The 16,561-nt window shown below is 52.9% G+C and overlaps 3 protein-coding genes across 3 annotated transcripts; 1 reads left to right on the top strand and 2 right to left on the bottom strand.

Annotated features, from left to right (window-relative positions):
- Window positions 1-1,376: 1,376 nt before the first annotated feature.
- RPL11 (ribosomal protein L11) lies at window positions 1,377-4,990 on the bottom strand. The gene is made up of 6 exons (XM_050909802.1): window positions 4,981-4,990; window positions 4,441-4,591; window positions 3,898-4,004; window positions 3,355-3,486; window positions 2,431-2,541; window positions 1,377-1,452 (listed from the first exon to the last, which is right to left on the bottom strand). Exons 1-6 carry the CDS (start codon window positions 4,984-4,986, stop codon window positions 1,423-1,425), a joined length of 537 nt encoding a protein of 178 aa, XP_050765759.1. The 5' UTR covers window positions 4,987-4,990; the 3' UTR covers window positions 1,377-1,422.
- A 1,139-nt stretch (window positions 4,991-6,129) lies between these two features.
- Window positions 6,130-10,725, bottom strand: LOC127024963 (sodium-dependent phosphate transport protein 3-like). The gene is given in 12 exon segments (XM_050909711.1): window positions 6,130-6,628; window positions 7,164-7,254; window positions 7,539-7,581; window positions 7,584-7,685; window positions 7,771-7,903; window positions 8,102-8,263; window positions 8,479-8,597; window positions 8,981-9,067; window positions 9,458-9,545; window positions 9,650-9,883; window positions 10,126-10,298; window positions 10,629-10,725. Coding segments are annotated over 12 exon segments (1,461 nt in total). The 3' UTR covers window positions 6,130-6,496.
- A 701-nt stretch (window positions 10,726-11,426) lies between these two features.
- On the top strand, window positions 11,427-16,421 carry PPT1 (palmitoyl-protein thioesterase 1). Its single transcript, XM_050909728.1, has 9 exons — window positions 11,427-11,520; window positions 11,869-11,978; window positions 12,801-12,928; window positions 13,186-13,256; window positions 13,958-14,060; window positions 14,154-14,244; window positions 14,764-14,862; window positions 15,076-15,147; window positions 15,626-16,421. The coding sequence occupies exons 1-9, from the start codon at window positions 11,427-11,429 to the stop codon at window positions 15,746-15,748; spliced, it is 891 nt and encodes a 296-aa protein (XP_050765685.1). The 3' UTR covers window positions 15,749-16,421.
- Window positions 16,422-16,561: the final 140 nt, after the last annotated feature.

Here is a 16,561-nt window from a genome sequence, read left to right on the forward strand (position 1 = left end):
GCAGAAGTTACAGTTCAAGTAAAGGTATTGATCTTTCTCTTGAGAATTCACCTCTCTCAATTAAGAGTTCATATCAAGCATAAAGCTATACAGAGGCAGAACATTGTTTCCGTTCAAATTCTACTTTCCTCTGTGCATTTTAGCATGGACAGCACACGCTGCCCTGTGCGTTTTGGAGTGGGCTCCATCCTGAACAGCGCTGGCAACCTCACCTGGTTTACAGCTCCAACAGGCTTGACGAGGGAACGGTCTAGTCTTTGAGACAACACCGCACAATCACTGGTGTTAGTGTGTGCAGATTTGGATGGAAGTGAGTTTGCTCCTTGATTTTTTTAATTATAATTTTTTATCGTAAGATGCAGGAGAGAACCAAATACTAGAGGCTAGGGTGTTGCTGAACTCCACTTGTGTATTATCCTGCTGGGAATTTTCTCTTTAAACAATAAAGGCCATTCCTTTGCAGGGGAAAACTGTCTGGCTGTGTAATTACAGCAGCGTAAGTTCACACTCCTGAAACATTTTAAGAAACCAGTCAAGATTCATCCTCTACATTCCAAGCACATCCAGTAATTGCTTCAGGATTTCTACAGCACATTGAGAGCACCACAATCTGCAGGGTAGAAACAACTCTCCCAGTTGTTTCTGGTACAGGCACTGGAGGGCACTCACACTACCCTCGGATGCAGCACGGATTGGGAGTTTCTGCTGGCTGATCTCAGCCCCCTCCTGTGGCACCAGGTCGGAATCTCAGCTCAGGAGCCTCGCCAGTCCCCCTGCACTGCCAGCACCACAGGCCTTGCCCATCCCCTCAGCCCTTTCCGACCAGTCCTGTCATATTTGCTTAGACAAAGAACCCTCAGCCACATTTTGGCTTTATGGCTCTGCTTTATTAAGAGGATATGTGCGCTGTTCCCTTTGGCTTCCCATTGAACTTGCACTTCCAATAGTTCCTAGAGCAATTGAGTTTCTTCTGCTAATTCAGAATCCCTTGTTCATTAAAGAGCAGGCTGCCCTTAAGACTGCAGGCTGGTCTGTGGAGGATCAGAACCAGCACGCTGACTTTGTTCCCCTCAGGAATTTAACCCTGCAGAAATTTTGCTCTACAACTCCATTGGTCAAAAAGTTGGTTTTTTTTCTTCTTTCTATGCCCATCTGCAGACTCTAGTAAAAGTTCTACATATTATTTGTGCAGTTGGACAGTACAGAAGTGGAGACTGTATCCATGTCAATCCAACGCCTGCTCCTCGAGAACAGCATGTTCTCCTCAAGTGCACAGCATCAGTCCATGTCCTTCTGCTGCCTTTCCAGTGTGAGGGACCCTTGCTCCCAGAAGCTTCCCAGGTCAGGAGGAGCCCCCACAAAATTCACAACAGCAGTTAAAGGTTAGAAAATTTTATTTGCTTTTTTGGTAACAGGAACTGCTCATTTACCAGGAAGGATGATGCCATCATACTATGAGACAAAAAAAAAAAAAAAAAGAATCAAGTGAGAAAGTACCATCAGGTAAAGGTGCAGTACTGCTGTGCAGAAAACTGAGTCACCACATTCATTCCAAGCCAGCCAGACAACACTGCCATGGAACACCAGTTCTGCAGCTAACTGCCTTTCGACTTTGCTGCTGTGCTGTTAACTTCCATGGGGGGCTTTGTTCAGACAAGAATTAAACTCCACTCATCAGCCTGGCGAAACAAGCAGCCCCACCCTTCACAGGTTGATCTGACCAGAACTACACTCATCTCTTCTGCAGTCCCAGGATTTGGCCCCTGAAGGTAACTATGCCACAGTAAGCACAACCAGGCATGAGGTGGGGAAAAAGCCATTCAGCAGGGGCAGGCTGGAGCCCGCCCTGCGCAGGGTATGACCGGTGTAGGCCTAGGCAGAGTAGCCAGTAAAGAGCCTCCAGACAGACTGCCCACCCTTTCCACCTCTGAAAAAGTATCAGTAGTCCCCATCCCTGAGCATTTCCAATCAAGCTTCTGGCATCTCCCATTCATTATCCAGTCTGGGTCAGAGAGAGCTATGGACAGATAAACCAAAGAACTTGTTTTATGTGGATCGCTCCATCCTCCAAGTCTGGCAGCTGAGCCAGGAGCTGTGTCAGATAAACCAATCCTAACCCTGCCTCATCACTTGTGATCCACATACACACAACACTTCCAAAAACTGTGGGAGACAGATTTACACAAGAGCTGATACTTCCAGCTATCCTGCAAGAGCTGCCCTTTCAGTTCAGCACACAAAAAAAGGGGCATGAACAGCACTCATGCTCAAACGCAGCTCCTACTGCCCCAGAGCAGTAAAATTCAATGATTTAAGCAGTGATCAAGATCTCCTCCTGCCCAGTGACTTCTTCCAGCCCTTCCACAGTGAAGCATTTTGCTGATACTTGCTAGGAAACTCTTGGGATACAAAAATAAAGATGGACTTTACCTTTTGCTGAAACCAGCGCATGGCTTCTTCCTTTCCAATTCTGTGCTTGGCTCCAATGTTGCCAGTCCTGCGTTTCTTGTCAGCAATGCTGAAACCAGGCCTGCCCAGCACCTGCCAGGAGAGGAGACCCACAGCGCTATTTCATTCTGGCATTTATTTATTTTCTTAAACTTAACAGTTTTCTAGGAGGGAAGGCTAGAATTTCCACATCAGTAACATCTCATTGTCTGAGTCACACTCAAGACTGAAAGCGTTATCTTCTACAGCCTCAATGTAAATTGAAAACTAATTAACTTCTGAGCAGCCAGGTAAACTGACAGGGACAGCTCCTAGGTTGGACAACTTAGCACATATGCTGACTCAGAGAAACCAAAGTGAGTGTGGAAGACACACTATTCCATACCCAGAGGCCTCAGCTCTCGACAAAAGATACATTGAACAGCATTGCTAACATGTACGGAACAGCATCCCTTGATTTCAGAGATTTAGCGTGAGGCACAAGCAGAATGGAACAAGTCAAACACGCCAGCCACCACCGCCGCTACATGACCCAGCCCCAGCCCTCTAAATGCAGGGAGAATCTTCCAGCAATGCAGCCCGTCTTTCAGTCTGCATTCCTGAAACCCCTGCTGTGCTTTCCACTGCTGCTCTTTCCTTCCCCAAACCTAGCACAGCTGTTTCAGTGTTATCCCAGGAGCCGCAGTAAGAGCAACAGTATTTGTTTCTGAAGAGGCTTCGTGAGACATGTCATAAATCAGGGATTTTACAGCAGCCCTGGGAATCTCAGTTTAGACTTGGATTTTGTTGACATTTTTCTATCTTCCAGCACTTGGCAGCAAGTTCGCGTGAGCCAGTTATCATTCTAGGTTCCTTCTAGAGCTTTCACACAAGCCCAGTAGCTGCAAGGAAGCAGGGAATACGCACCACGTAAAAGTCCAAGCCGTAGATACCAATACTGGGATCATATTTAATCCCCAGATCGATGTGCTCCTGGATTCCAAAGCCAAAGTTCCCAGTGTCTGAGAAGTTGTTTTTTCTCAACTCGTATTCTCGCACCTGAAACATTTGTTGTCAGTCACTATTTCATTATTGACTGCAAACAGAGTAAGAAGTCCTGTGTGTTCCAACTGCTACCAGACCCACAACTTGCTTACAGGCTACTAAGTCTTTAGCCCTAAGATTTTGCTCCCACAGCCTGCTCATACATCACAGCAGTAAAGACAGAACCTCAAGAGAAAGCAGCAACTGCACCCACTAGCTCTTAAGTAAGGATGAAACAGCAACCAGAGAAACAGTGCAAACACAGCAGCCTGCGTATCAGACAAAGCTGCTCCCCCAACCCTTAACATCCACGACTAACCTGTAACTAGATCAGGTGCAACATTTCAAAGCACACATCTTTTCAGTCGGTATGGATTAAGTTTTGTTCTTTCACAAATCAAAGATCCAGACCAGCCAAATTCTCACCTTCAACCCCTTCTCCAGAATCTCCTCTGCTTTGGCCCCGCGAACCGTGCAATGAACAGCAATCTTCTCATTTCTCCTGATTCCAAAGGATCTTACAGTGTATCGTGCTGTAGACAGCAATAATTACACTTAGAGGCTACTCAAAGAATTCCCACCCAGGGGATTCAGAGCTTAAGACCACCAAAGAAATGACTTTAAAAGAAAGTAAAAAGAACCAAAGCAACCACACGTTCCCTCTTTGGGGACAAGGGCAGAGCAGCAGCCCAAGTCTGGAGGCAGAACTGAACTGACAGAAGTGACCACCAGCACCTGAATATTTCAGGCCCCCAATTCTCACAACAAGGCCCACATCGGAGCAGACCTCCCCACACCGGCTCTGCCGAGGAGCCTCTTCCCTGGGAGCCACGCTGCCACTTCACCCTCTGCATGCTCAGGAGCTGAAGGAAAACAACCCCTGCTGAAGCCAGAAAACAAACTGCTCCTTTGCAGCCCCCAGCACACGCAGCCCCCCCTTGAGAGCCGGCAGGCAAACCCACCCCTCACCTTTGGAAAAGACGGGGGTCTGGCCCGTCAGCTGCTCCAGCACTTTGGCTGCTCGGGTGAGCCTGTCCCCGCTCTCCCCAACGCAGATGTTGAGGCAGAGCTTGCGGATGCGCAGCTCTCGCATGGGGTTCTCCTTTTCACCTTGGTCTTGCTGCGGAGAAACGACACGGGGGCTAATGGGGGGCGCCCGGGAGACAGCCCACCGCTCGCCCCGGCGGCCGGAGAAGGACCCGCCAGGCCGCTACCGCAGCCTGACACCGAGCCCCCCTGCACCCCGAGGGCGAACCCCAGCGCCGCAGCCCCCTCTCAAGCACCGCCGCGGCGGCTCAGCCACCGGGCAGGCCGCGGCCTGTCATGGCAGCCGTTTCCCCAGGGCAGCCCACCGGCTCCTCCCTGCCCATACCGGCCCCGCAGCTCTCTCTCCCGGCCTCCCCAGCTCCCGCCCGCACTGGCCGTGGCCCGGCCGGGCCCCGCCGAGGGCGGATGGCGGCGGATAGAGACGGCACAGCCCTGCCGCTGCCCGCTGGCACCTCCACTCACCGCCATGATGGGGGCGGGAAAAAGACCAGTCGGGTGCCGCCGCGGGGTCTTATGGGAAGGCGCGGGAGGGCGCGGCGCGGGCGGCAGCGCCCCCTGGCGGCCGGAGGGCGGCTCTGCGCCGCGGCCGGTTGCCGGGGCAACCGCGGGCTGGCGTGGGTCCCGGGGAGCCCACGCGGCCATTTTGTCCCACAGGCCCGTGGGGACGGGGGTGCGGAGAGGCCGCCGGCCCTGCCCGCCCTCACCCCGCAGCCAGGCTGGGACCAGGGCCTGGCCTGCACCACCGTAAGCTGCTGCCTCTGCCGTGGGGCTCGCTCTGGAGAGCGCTGGAGCAGATGGCGGCGGAGGGGGCTGGTGTCCTGCCAGGAGCCCCGGTTTATTGCTGAGGCCGGGAGGGATGAGCCGCAGCGGTGTTGCTGGGAGATGCTGCACCAGAAGGTGTTGGAGTTTCTTCACTCCCAAGCACCAGCGAGTGTAGCTTACCCAAGCCTGGCTCCCGGAGCTTCTCCTGCCCCCACACCCCTGAGTTCCTTGAACCAGACATGGGAACATATTTCAATTTCACTTCACTCTTTCAGGGAAGCGGTTGTGGGTTTCAGATCTCTGCCTGGGATCTGGATCCTCTTTTTGCACCATTTTGATTTAATCTGGAGCAAGGGAGGACTCGCAGCCCACCCCCTCACTGCAGTCAGCTGGGAGCAGAACATAACGTAGCTTCTCTGGGAAGGGGACAAGCCAAATTCACACCCTTTTTTGGGTCCAAACGTTTATTTCAGTGGCCACATCCTGACCTGAATGCTTGCAATGATGCTTTCACTCAATAAGGACAACACCAGCTCAAGGCTTTCCCTGCTTATCCCCTTCCCTGCCTCCCAGGGGCCATGCTCAGGGCCACCAGGCTGAACTCTGTAATGCCTTCCCTTATTTTTTTGCCCCAGTTGATTCTAAAAGAGGATGAAGGATGAATGAATAATAATCTTGTCTCATTAAGAAGAGGAAAAAAGTGTTAGGAGTCTCTGTGCGTGAGAAGCTGCTAGTTAAAAAGTAACATTACTACTTCATTATTGAATTACTTCGTGTAAGAACAGCTTTGCTGGAAATAGCCGCAGGCTCCTTACAGAGCTCGGCTGACAGCCAGCTTTACCAGCTCTCCGTGGGTCCCATTTAGGATCTGTCCACGCTGCAGTGTTCCTTCCCGTGGGCAAAGGCTGAGGGCAGGGTTAAATACACAGCAGGCAACACGGGTCGAAGGGCTGGTGCCTCCCCAGAGGAGTAGATTGGGATCAGAAGGTGGACAGAGCCGGGTGAAGGTGCTGGGCACTTCAGGAGTCAGAGTGCAGGCAGGGCTGTGTATCTTGAGCCATCGCCTGAGGATGCTGCAAGGGCCCCCGGGGCGTGGGCAGGAACACACGGCTGAGCTTTGCTGCGCAGGCGAGAGCAGGGTAGTGGAGGGGGCTCCTGCCTGACCCGTGCCCCTTTGCAGCCCATTGCCTTGGGTACCTTCCCATATTCGTGGCGCTCATTGCACAGCAGTGTCCTCCCTAGCCCAGTCTTGGATGGTCCTGCTGCCAAAAGCTATGTAGAAGATCAGGCCAAACAGGTTGAGGGCTGCAGATACGAAGAAGGCATTCCTCCAGCCAGTCTGGAGATCCTGTGGGGCCAAGAACAGATCATGATGGTATCACCCTTCCCTTTATCTCCATGTAGTGATCACCCAACTACTGCCACCCACTTCACTGGCATTAAACTCATTTCCATCCTCTCCTTGCTACTAGCACCAACAACAGAAGAGCTTAGCTCAACTCAAGACATATGCCAGAGCCCCTCTTGCTGGAGATGCATTTCCTGCCTTGGCATTTTTGGAAACATTGTGTGCTGTGCTGAATTCAGGAACCTTTCCTGCCTGGCACAGAGCTTCCCCTCATCCCACACCCTCAACCCTCTCCCTATCTTTAAGTACATCCACATGGGGCCCATGTGGAGCTCTTCCTGCTTTCTGAGTCATCCCCATGTCCTCAAAATGGTCCAGAGCTCTGGTTTGCCAGGTGCTACATCGCATGTGTTCATTGGGAGAGGGGGTTGGCTTGGAGTAATTTTTGACTCAGTGCAAAGAAAGGAATCCATTTCTGAGAGCAGACCTGTGTTTTCTTCCAGGGATGTGCTTGCGGTTTGTGGCCCCAAATTACCTGACTGACGAGAAGTCCAACTGCAGTAGGAGCAATAATTCCTGCAACTATGCCAAAGGTATTTGTGATTCCCAGCAGGAACCCTGCGTATCTGGGGAGAGGAAGCAAAGATTTCCTGAGTAAGGCAGGGAGGAAACTGTCACAAGAAGGGAGAGGAGTAGGCACTGCCTGTTCCTTCCTTCATCTGCATGAATACTGCCTGTCATGCTGAGCAACACTGGGATCTTCCCTGCAAGACTGGGGGGGGATTTTAAGCCTTTATTTTACTCCTTAGCTTACAATGCTACCAGCTACAGAAGATAAGGGAAGCGATTGGGGGATTGGGAACATGAAGGATGCAGAGCCAGGGAGGGTACAGAGGTCAGACCCACTTACCTGGGCGCTATGTCAATGTGGTTAATATTGATGCCGGCCCTGTCATGCTGATTATTGTCAAGGCCAGTGTTAGAAGCACCACAACAACCGTGGAACTGCAGCCAATGTAAGGCACAGCCACCAGGAAGACGGCTGGGGGCAGCATCCCTTGGGAGGAAAAGGGGATGTGTTTTATAACAGACCACACAAGTGTGTTGGAAAGGCTGGACGGCAGATGAAAGCTTGTCCTTACCGAGTGCTGAGAAGAGCTTCCTGACGGCTGCTGTGCCAAGCACCCGCCTGGCCAGGAGGAAATCAGCCAGCAGCCCAGCCAGGATGTGCCCCAGCCCATTCCCAACATAAGGCAGGGAGGAGAGGAGCCCGTTCTGCAGAGCAGAGAGCAAGGCATTGTCACGTCCATGGCACAAAGGAACAAGAGCTCCAAGACTGCAGCTCCCTTGGTCCCAGAGCCACCAGTCTTCAGGAAGAGATGTCCCTGAGGAACTTCCATGTTCCCAGCCTACAGATGGACCAAGTCTCATCGCTGTTGCAGGGACCAGCCTCAGCTGCAGGGCAGCACTCACCTCTCTGAGGTCAAAATGGAGGACGTTGCTCATGAATGTGGGCATGGAGGTCAGCAGCATGTAGAACAGCCAGTCCGTGCAGAAGCAGGCAATGGTGATCGCCCAAAGAGACAGTGATTTAGCCATGGCCACAAGTGGGAGGGAGTGGCCATGAGAGCTGCCCTGAAAGGGAATAAAACATCAGCCAGTGCCTCCTTTCCTGTCTCACATCCCCTGGGCAGGCTGTCCAGGCTTTCCTTGGCCTCTCCACCTGCTGCTGGGAAGACTGGGACTAGCCCTGGCCACTGCATAAGGAACCCAGCTGAAGTGCCTCAGAGCAGTCCCTTTGCCACAGTGTCTGCAGCGTGGTCAGTCGGGGTTAAAAGGTTTGTGCGTACCTGGTGAGCCAGCGATGACACGATGTACTCCTGCTCCCCGGCACTAATCCATGGGTGATGGCCAGGGTCCTCGTACACGAGGAGGAACCAGCAGAGGCACCAGGCACAGCCAACGCCACCTGCGAGGAGCGGGGCTCTCGGTGCCAGCTCCTCTTACGGTGAGCTGCGGCAGAGCTGAGAGCCAGCAGGATGGAGGCTGGTGCTAGCGAAATGGCGAGTGCAGGAAGATGGAAAGGGACAAATTCCCCTGAAGCCATTGCTCAGAGTGGAAGGGGCTGGGTTGATGGCACAAAAGGTTCAGCAAAGACATGTTCCCTAATAGTACCCCAGCAAAATGGCTTCATCCTGGCCTGGTGGGCGAGAGGGGAGCCCAGAGCTCTGTGTGGGACTAGTGAAGTCGGAGCTGGTCCCGCAGGGCTCTGATGAGGAACCTTTGGGAGCTCTGCCAGCAAACGGTCTGCAGCGGGGTTGGAGCAGAGGGACGTGATGGGCCATTACTCACCAAAGATGTAGAAGACAAAAGGCCACCCCAGACTCTGGCAGATGATCCCAGCCACAAGGAGAGCAAAGAAAGTCCCAAAAGTGCATCCTAGGGATCAGAAACCAGAAGAGTCATTTTAATGGGATTTTGTGTGACCAGCAGCGAGTGGGACAGACCTACAGCCTCCAGCCTGATTTGTGATGGGAAAATGTGGTAGCACAAATGAAGCGCCTGTGCAAACAAGCACCCTTGTATCCAGGTTTGCTCCCTTCAGTGTCTGAGTTCCCTCTCCTGCCTCAAGCTGACCTGAACTGAGGAGACAGAGAAGACACAGGATGAGAGGAGAGGCAGAAAGGCTGAACGCTGCTAATGCTTCTTTGCCAAGGACCCACGGCCTTGAACTTGAGGCTGCTACAAGGACTGGCTTGGAAAGAAGGGGATGAGGGGAGGTCCTGCACTTACTGAAATCGGTGGTAAGGAAAAGTCCTTGTGTCTTACCAGCATCAGCGATATTCATGAGCCTGCTGCGTTCCAGTGGAGGGGCCCATTTTGCCCAGAGCGTGTACTGAGCTGGAAATATCACTCCCTGCAAAGATAACAGGGAGCGTAGAAGGAAGGGACACAGAGAGCACAGCCAGGGCTAACCAGAGCAGGTTTCGTAGCCTGGCAGCACCTGGAGCCACGACTGACCTCAGCCAAGCCCAGCAGTGCCTGCAGCCCGATGAGGAAGCTCACACCGAGCTCTGCTGCTCGGGGCACGAGGAGGGTGAGCACAGAGGAGAGCAGGAGCCCGCTGCCCAGGATGGGTTTCCCCCCGAACAGCCCCGAGCAGTACCCGCCCAGCGCCTGCGTGAGGCCGTAGCCGTAGAAGAAGGAGCTGAGGATGATTCCTTGAGTCTCAGCGCTCCAGTCGTACACAGGGGCCTGGAGGAGACAGAACATGTCTGTCAGACAGAGATCTCCGTTTTCCAGGCACAGACTCCTCCAGAAGGGGAGAAGCAACCCAGAAATGCAGCCCTGAGTACAACAAACCGAGCTCTCTGCTCCTTACCCCCCTTGTCCTCAAGGCTTTTTCTCTGCTGCTTCCATTCTGCCCTCATGCAAAAGCAAGAGTGGACTGAGCCAGGGAAGCATCTTTCAGTTATCTGCATCTGCTTTCCACTTACGTCCTGAGCAAATCCTGGGTAGGAGCCGTGGGAAGCGCTGCCGGACCAGCCGTGGGGATGGCTGCTGTTAGTCATGGCGACGATGGCGATGCTGAGGCTGACCCGGAGTGCATATGCCACAAAGAGCGAGACGTGCAGGACCAGGGCCAGGCCACAGCGAGCGGAGCAGAGCCCTGTGGAGGGAGAGCGCCCACAAACCAGGGCTGGTCAGAGAGGCCACGGGTTAACTCTCGCCCCTTCCTATGGATCCGTGTCATCAGGCAATCACCTTACTGCAGCAACAAATGGCTCTTTCCAGGTACCCTCCAGACATTTACCATTGAGCCCCTGCCCTCCTCCTTCGCAGGGATGGCAGTTCGTATCTTCAGAAGGAGAACAGAAGGGCAGGAAGGCAAGGAGACTTGCCCAAGGATGGAGGGGACATGTTGAAGCCTGAGGTTGCTGGCTCTCAGGCCCTGCTGAGGCAGCACTTCAGCCCACTGCTCCCCAGGGAGCGGAGTTACCTGTGCGGGAGGAGGACTGCTGAGCAAGCAGAGGGGCTTCGTCCTGCTCTGCCTCCGGCCCGTCCCCTGCCTGCGTGTTGTCCACGTGGCGCTGCATCCTCTCCTGCCTGCAACGTTGCTGCCTGTTTCTCCTCAAGATCACGTCCAGCCCTTTTGGGAAGCGAATCTCAAACGTCAACAAACACGGGAGCAGCCGAGCGTTACCGGCACGGCGAGAGCGGAGCAGGCTGCCGGTTGCAGATGCCCGCACTGCCGGCACAAACACTTTATGAGCGCAGTGATTTACAGCAGCCTCAAACCTCGCCGGGATGGCCTTATTTCCACCCGTGGTTTATAACCCTCGACTGCAACAGCCTGGCAGGGCAGCGGGGTCTCTCCCACCCCGGGGTGCTCCTGCAGGAGCACCCCGGGGTGGGAGAGACCCCCGCTGCCCTCCGTCGGCTGGTGCAAAGGGAAGCTCCTTCCCTGCCCCACCCCGTCCCCCCGGGGTAGCCCACGTACGGGGAGAGGTGTCTCCCCCAGCTCAGAGGTGACCAGCGGGGTCGTGGATCTCCTGGCTCCGTGTCCCGGGGGGTGGGGAGCGGGACGCAGCCACGTGGTGAGGCAGGATTTGGGATTTCAGGGATCTGGGTGGGATGGAGGTACAGCGCGACTCGAACCAGCTCCTCGCGTGAGAACCCGCCCCCAGGCCACGCCCCGCCACCGCTAGGCCACGCCCTCCGCCACGGGTCCCGCCCCTGTTGGGTCCCGCCCCCGCCGCCTGACCCGTGCCGGGCGCGAGTCATGTGCCCAGTCAAGATGGCGGCGCTCAGGGCGGCGGTGCTGCTGCTGCTGGGGTTGTGCCTGGGTTGCGCGGCTGCCGCCGTCCCCCTGGTTATCTGGCACGGCATGGGTGAGCCGGGACCGGCAACGGGGGGCGGGGCCGATCCTCCGGTAATGGCTCTGTGGGCGGGGCGGCGGGGCTTCGCTCGCCCGGCCTGCGGACGTGGCCGTGCTGGGACCCGAGCAGGCCCGAGGGGAGCTCTCAGGCCGCCCCCCGGCCCCGCTCCGGTGTCCCCCTCCTCCGGGCCGCGGGTTTCTGCGGAGGCTGGGAGGTGCTGACTCTCCTCCCCCGGGCCTGTGTATGCGTTGGCAGCTCCTGGCCTCGTTGCAGCGGGGGGTTCCTAGTGTGATGTTTATAGAGGCAAGGTGAGGGCCTGGGCGGTGGCGTGATGGTGCTTCGCGGTGTTCCCTTTCACAGGAGACAGTTGCTGCAATCCACAAAGCATGGGCTACATTAAGAAAATAGTGGAGAATAAAATACCAGGGATTTATGTTGTGTCTCTCAAGATTGGAAGCAACATGATACAGGTGACTAACTCTGCTGTCACTCACATTTCTGTTTCGCAGGGTGGTGGCCAGTGTGCGGATCTGAAAGTGCGATAGTTATTGCAGTCTCTGTTATTAATGTGGTCCTACAAGGATTGCCATAGTGCTTTCCCTGCTAATATTTTTCTTCTTTGTGAAGTAAACAGCTTTGACAGGTAGAAACCAATAAAGTCTAGAGAATATCTGCAGAAAAGAACTGGGGAAAAACAAATCCCTAGTCTAAATTGGATTAATATGCAAATCCACTGATTAGCACTCTCTCACCGCTCCAGGTAATACAAAGGCATGCAGTAAGATACTGTGCTAAAGCAGAGCTTTATCGCTTGCCATCCTTTTTGATTTACAACCATTTATTCACCATACATCTTCAGTATAATAGATATAGACTTCTTCTGCGCCTTCGTATTTTGTGATGGTTTTGTGTAGCCCTACTGAATTTATTTAAATAGTCTCTCAGGATAATGTGCAATGTATGTTATTGTCTGGGATCTGGAAAAGATGGGTGAAGTTTGATTTTTTTTTTTTATTTTTTATATATATATATGTACAAAATCTGAAGGGGCTCAAATTGTCAAGAAGTTTGGGGAAATGTCACTGTTCCGTATGAGACAGTTTTGCCAGGCAGAGTAGAACAAAGACATGGTGAAGGGAAGTCTCAAAATTTGAATTTCACTTTTGTCATACTGTGAAAGTTAAGGTCCTCTTTCAAAAGCAGAACTGTTAGCGATCTATTTGCAGAGATTAAAATAGCATAAGCCATTGTAAAGGTACAAGTTGTACTTTCTAATCTGGCTAATCCATCAGGATATGGAGAACAGCTTCTTTATGAATGTGAACGATCAAGTGAGCGAGGTGTGCAGCCAGCTCGCAAAGGACCCTCACCTGAAAGGAGGCTACAACGCAATGGGCTTCTCCCAAGGTGGCCAGTTCCTGTAAGTTTACACTTCTGTTCCATTTCCAGTGATTTCTGTTAGGTTTTAGGTTCCGATTTAAAACTCTTTTGAAGTACTAAGCAGATGTAAACTGACAAACCCCTTCATAAAGGTAGGAGTGCTCCAAATGAGGCAAGAATGTGTTTACCTGTAGCCCTCCTCTACCGGGAAGGGTTAATTCTCTTTGCAAACGTTGCCCACGCAGCAGCGGCAAGCTGAGAGCTGCGTGTGCTCAGCTCCTTCCTCTTTCTCCACAGGAGGGCAGTGGCCCAGAGGTGTCCTTCTCCTCCCATGCTCAATTTGATCTCCGTTGGGGGACAGCACCAAGGTAATGTCCTCTGAAGCTACCTCACCTCCTAACCACTGTGAAGGGTGGGGGGCTCTTGTTGGCAGGAGGAATGATTTTTTTGGCCTCGTCCTAAAAACTGACTGTTTTCTTTTTAATTAAAGCACTTGGGATTAGTTATTTCAGGAGAAGAAATTTCTAACGACAGAGCAAAGCCTTTGTGAAACTACACCTTCTGGGTCACAAGGATATTTTACAGTCAGCATCTGGAAGACTAAAGCCCCAAGGAAAGGGAGGTGCTTATTGCAGTAGATTAAAGAGGCAGTATGAAATGGAATTTAAGAGGTGTACAGTTAAGAGAGGCTGGCAATGAATTTCAGATACTCTCCCCTGAGAAGTTCCATGGCTTGAGTCTATTTCTTTGTAGTGTAGTGGGAAGACTTGTAGGGAACCATCCCGAGACCTCCGGGAACACACCAGGCGAGCTGGACAGTACTCTGCTTGTCTGCGCGTCCCCATTCTCCAGAGCAATACCCTCAGCTCAAGAACATCATCCATTATCTTTGCGTGTAATAGTGCCCAGGGGCAGGAGGGCTGTCTAATGAGATTGCAGGATTAAAGGCTGCCTGATTCCCTGGGTAATTCTTGCCGCTGCTCTGTAAGAGCAGTGGTTCTTTATGAGCTGGAGGGATTAAGGGATTTCAGTTTGGCTCACCAAGTTGTTACATGTCTCCATACCCTAGGCGTGTACGGCTTTCCACGCTGTCCTGGTGAGAGCTCCCATATCTGTGACTGGATCCGAAAGACGCTGGATCTAGCCGCCTACACGCAAGCTGTTCAAGAGCAGTGAGTATATTCGTCAAGCTGCAACGACGGCGGCCGGGACAACGTGAGAAGCTCTGGGTTTCCGGTCTGATCTTTGGTTTCTCTCTTCTCCAGCTTGGTACAAGCAGAGTATTGGCACGACCCTCTGAAGGAGGAGGACTACAGGAAAAACAGCATCTTTTTGGCTGACATAAATCAGGAGAGGGTAAGGACCTGGCTGACGATTAAATGCTAGCAGGAGAGCAGAAGCCTTAGCAGTGAGTTCATTCATGTTAGTTCTCCCTGGCAGTAGTTTTGCTGGAGTTCGAAGGGGAGCATTTTTTGCCCTGCATCCCAGGAGCATACGAAGTGTTTTTGCTGGTAGATTTCTAAATGCGACTTGTCCGTGGCAGAGCAGCTCCTGTGTCTCTGCAGTCTTTTGGAGTGGTTGGTGTAAATATGTCACGTGTGCGGTCCACCCGTCACCTTTCAAGTGGGTGAATCCTCTCCCTCCCCTGGGCAGGCAGGGGAGGCCCATCCCCTCTTTACAGCCTGGAGGTGAGGCTGAACGCCATGAGCACAGCGAAGGGAGGCTGGTGACAGAAACGCACGTTCCTGCCTCCTAGGCTGGTGCAGTCCAGGGTTTCCTTTGCAGGTGCAGGGCAAGTTGGAGCAGGAGGTTTCCGTGACCTGTCTCAGTGGCCTTTCCGGTGACTCGGATCTGTTCTCTGTTCCTTTCCTCCAGGGTATCAATGAGACGTACAAGAAAAACCTGATGGCTCTGAAAAAGTTTGTGATGGTGAAATTTCTCAATGATACCATGGTCGACCCTCCGATCTCTGAGGTGAGGCCGGCAGGGTGGGTGCTGCTTTTGGGTGGTGTTTTGGTGCTTGCTTGTTTCTGGTTTGTCCTTTGGTGGCAGAACTTGAGATTGGCGAGGAGCAGGCTGAGCACAAACATAGGCCTGATACTGCACTGTCTCCAGCGGAAGCTGGCGAGAGCCTGCTTATCTCCTGGGAGCTCTTCAGCAACTGTTTCCTTGTTTTTATTCTGACAGTGGTTTGGGTTTTACAAAAGCGGCCAAGCCAAGGAGACCATCCCGCTGAAGGAGACCTCGCTGTACACAGAGGTACGTCCTTCTGTTGGGGGCTGAGGGGTTTCTGCTGTTTCCACTCTATAGTGTCCCTGGGGCCTTGAGGAGCTCTAAACCCCACAGCTCTGCTCCATTCACCATCTCTGCTGTTCCTGGGGCATTGCCTCCTCTTGCCAGTAGCTGTTTGGGAAGGCATTTCTCTCCAGGCCAGTTCTGGCAGTGGGAATTACAGTGGTGGTCTCATGCCTGGCTCAAGATCCCCTTCAGCATGTGTTTAATGAACTCTGCTCCTTTTTAAAGCCTTGCTGTAAGAGTCATCCAAAATGCCTTTTTCCCCTCTATGAGGAGAAGCTTTGAAGAGCAGAGCTGGAACCCGCTCTAGCCTGCCAGCCACTTCTGCTGCAGCAACAGTCTCTGTCCATCAGTGCTTTTCTCCACGCCGGGTTCCCCAGCCATTGCCAGCGTTTGGCTGTGGCAGGGCCCCGGGAAGCTATGGTCATACTTCTCTCTGCAGGATCGCCTGGGGCTGCAGGAGATGGACAAAGCAGGAAAGCTGGTGTTCCTGGGGGTGAAAGGGGATCATCTACACTTCTCAGAAGAGTGGTTTTACACCACTATCCTCCCCTTCCTCCAGTGAAGCTAAGGGGAGGCACCCTGTGAGAACACTGGGGAGGGTCTACCACTGTAGTTAATGCAGCTGCTACTGTGCAACAGCACTTTCTGCGTACAAACCTGCGGGGATCCGGGGAAGGGGAAGAAGCGGGGTTTAGCTCAGCAGTTCCACGGTGTGCGGAGGTGGCACCTGCTACGCTGCAGTAAGAGACCGGGATTTGTCTGGATGTAATTACGCTCCAATATGGGTGGACTGAGCCTTGCACTGACTCTGAAGCACTCCATCCTGCACAGGCCCTGCTAAGTCTACTTCAGTTCTCAGAGCTGCAGCTCTGCTGGTCACTTGGTGATGGCAAAACGATTAGCTGTACGAGAGGTTTGTTTTTCCCTGTCGCCTGTTCCTCGCGGGAGGCAATGGCAGTATTAACCGAAATCACTAGTGTAAGAATGCTGTACCTCTTAAGGGGATCAGCAAGTAGACTTAGATGGCTGTATGCAGAGGAAAGATATTACAGCCTCTCCTTCAAGATGGGGAAAAGGGCCAAATTTAGGGATTTTTGGGGAAAAAGGAGGGGTTTGAATTAAGTGGGTATTAACAGCTTGAACAGTTTTCAACTAATGGCTTGTTTTATGCACTTTTGTACAGCAACTGAAATCAATAAAGAACTTTACATCTAACCAACTAAAAACAGAGATGAGATTTGGCAGCTACTGACAATTTGATTCGAGGGGAGCTGAGGAAAGTCTTGTACTTCCCCATGGGGAAAGTATTCAAAGCAGGCTAGGCAGGGTTAGGCAGCAAAGGGCATCTTGTCCTACCTGAGGTCCTGTGAGCCCC

Source organism: Gymnogyps californianus, chromosome 22, assembly GCF_018139145.2.
Source record: "Gymnogyps californianus isolate 813 chromosome 22, ASM1813914v2, whole genome shotgun sequence".
In the NCBI taxonomy this organism is placed as follows: Eukaryota; Metazoa; Chordata; class Aves; order Accipitriformes; family Cathartidae; genus Gymnogyps; species Gymnogyps californianus.

Excerpts from the sequence above, each read along its gene's own strand:
- RPL11 (XM_050909802.1), bottom strand. Across the intron at positions 4,005-4,440 it reads GACCCCCGTCTTTTCCAAAG|CACGATACACTGTAAGATCC; the intron begins GTGAGGGGTGGG and ends TGCTGTCTACAG. Across the intron at positions 1,453-2,430 it reads TGCGCTGGTTTCAGCAAAAG|TATGATGGCATCATCCTTCC; the intron begins GTAAAGTCCATC and ends TTTGTCTCATAG.
- PPT1 (XM_050909728.1), top strand. The coding sequence starts at position 11,427 with ATGGCGGCGCTCAGGGCGGCGGTGCTGCTGCTGCTGGGGTTGTGCCTG. Across the intron at positions 13,257-13,957 it reads CGTTGGGGGACAGCACCAAG|GCGTGTACGGCTTTCCACGC; the intron begins GTAATGTCCTCT and ends TCCATACCCTAG. Across the intron at positions 15,148-15,625 it reads AGACCTCGCTGTACACAGAG|GATCGCCTGGGGCTGCAGGA; the intron begins GTACGTCCTTCT and ends TTCTCTCTGCAG.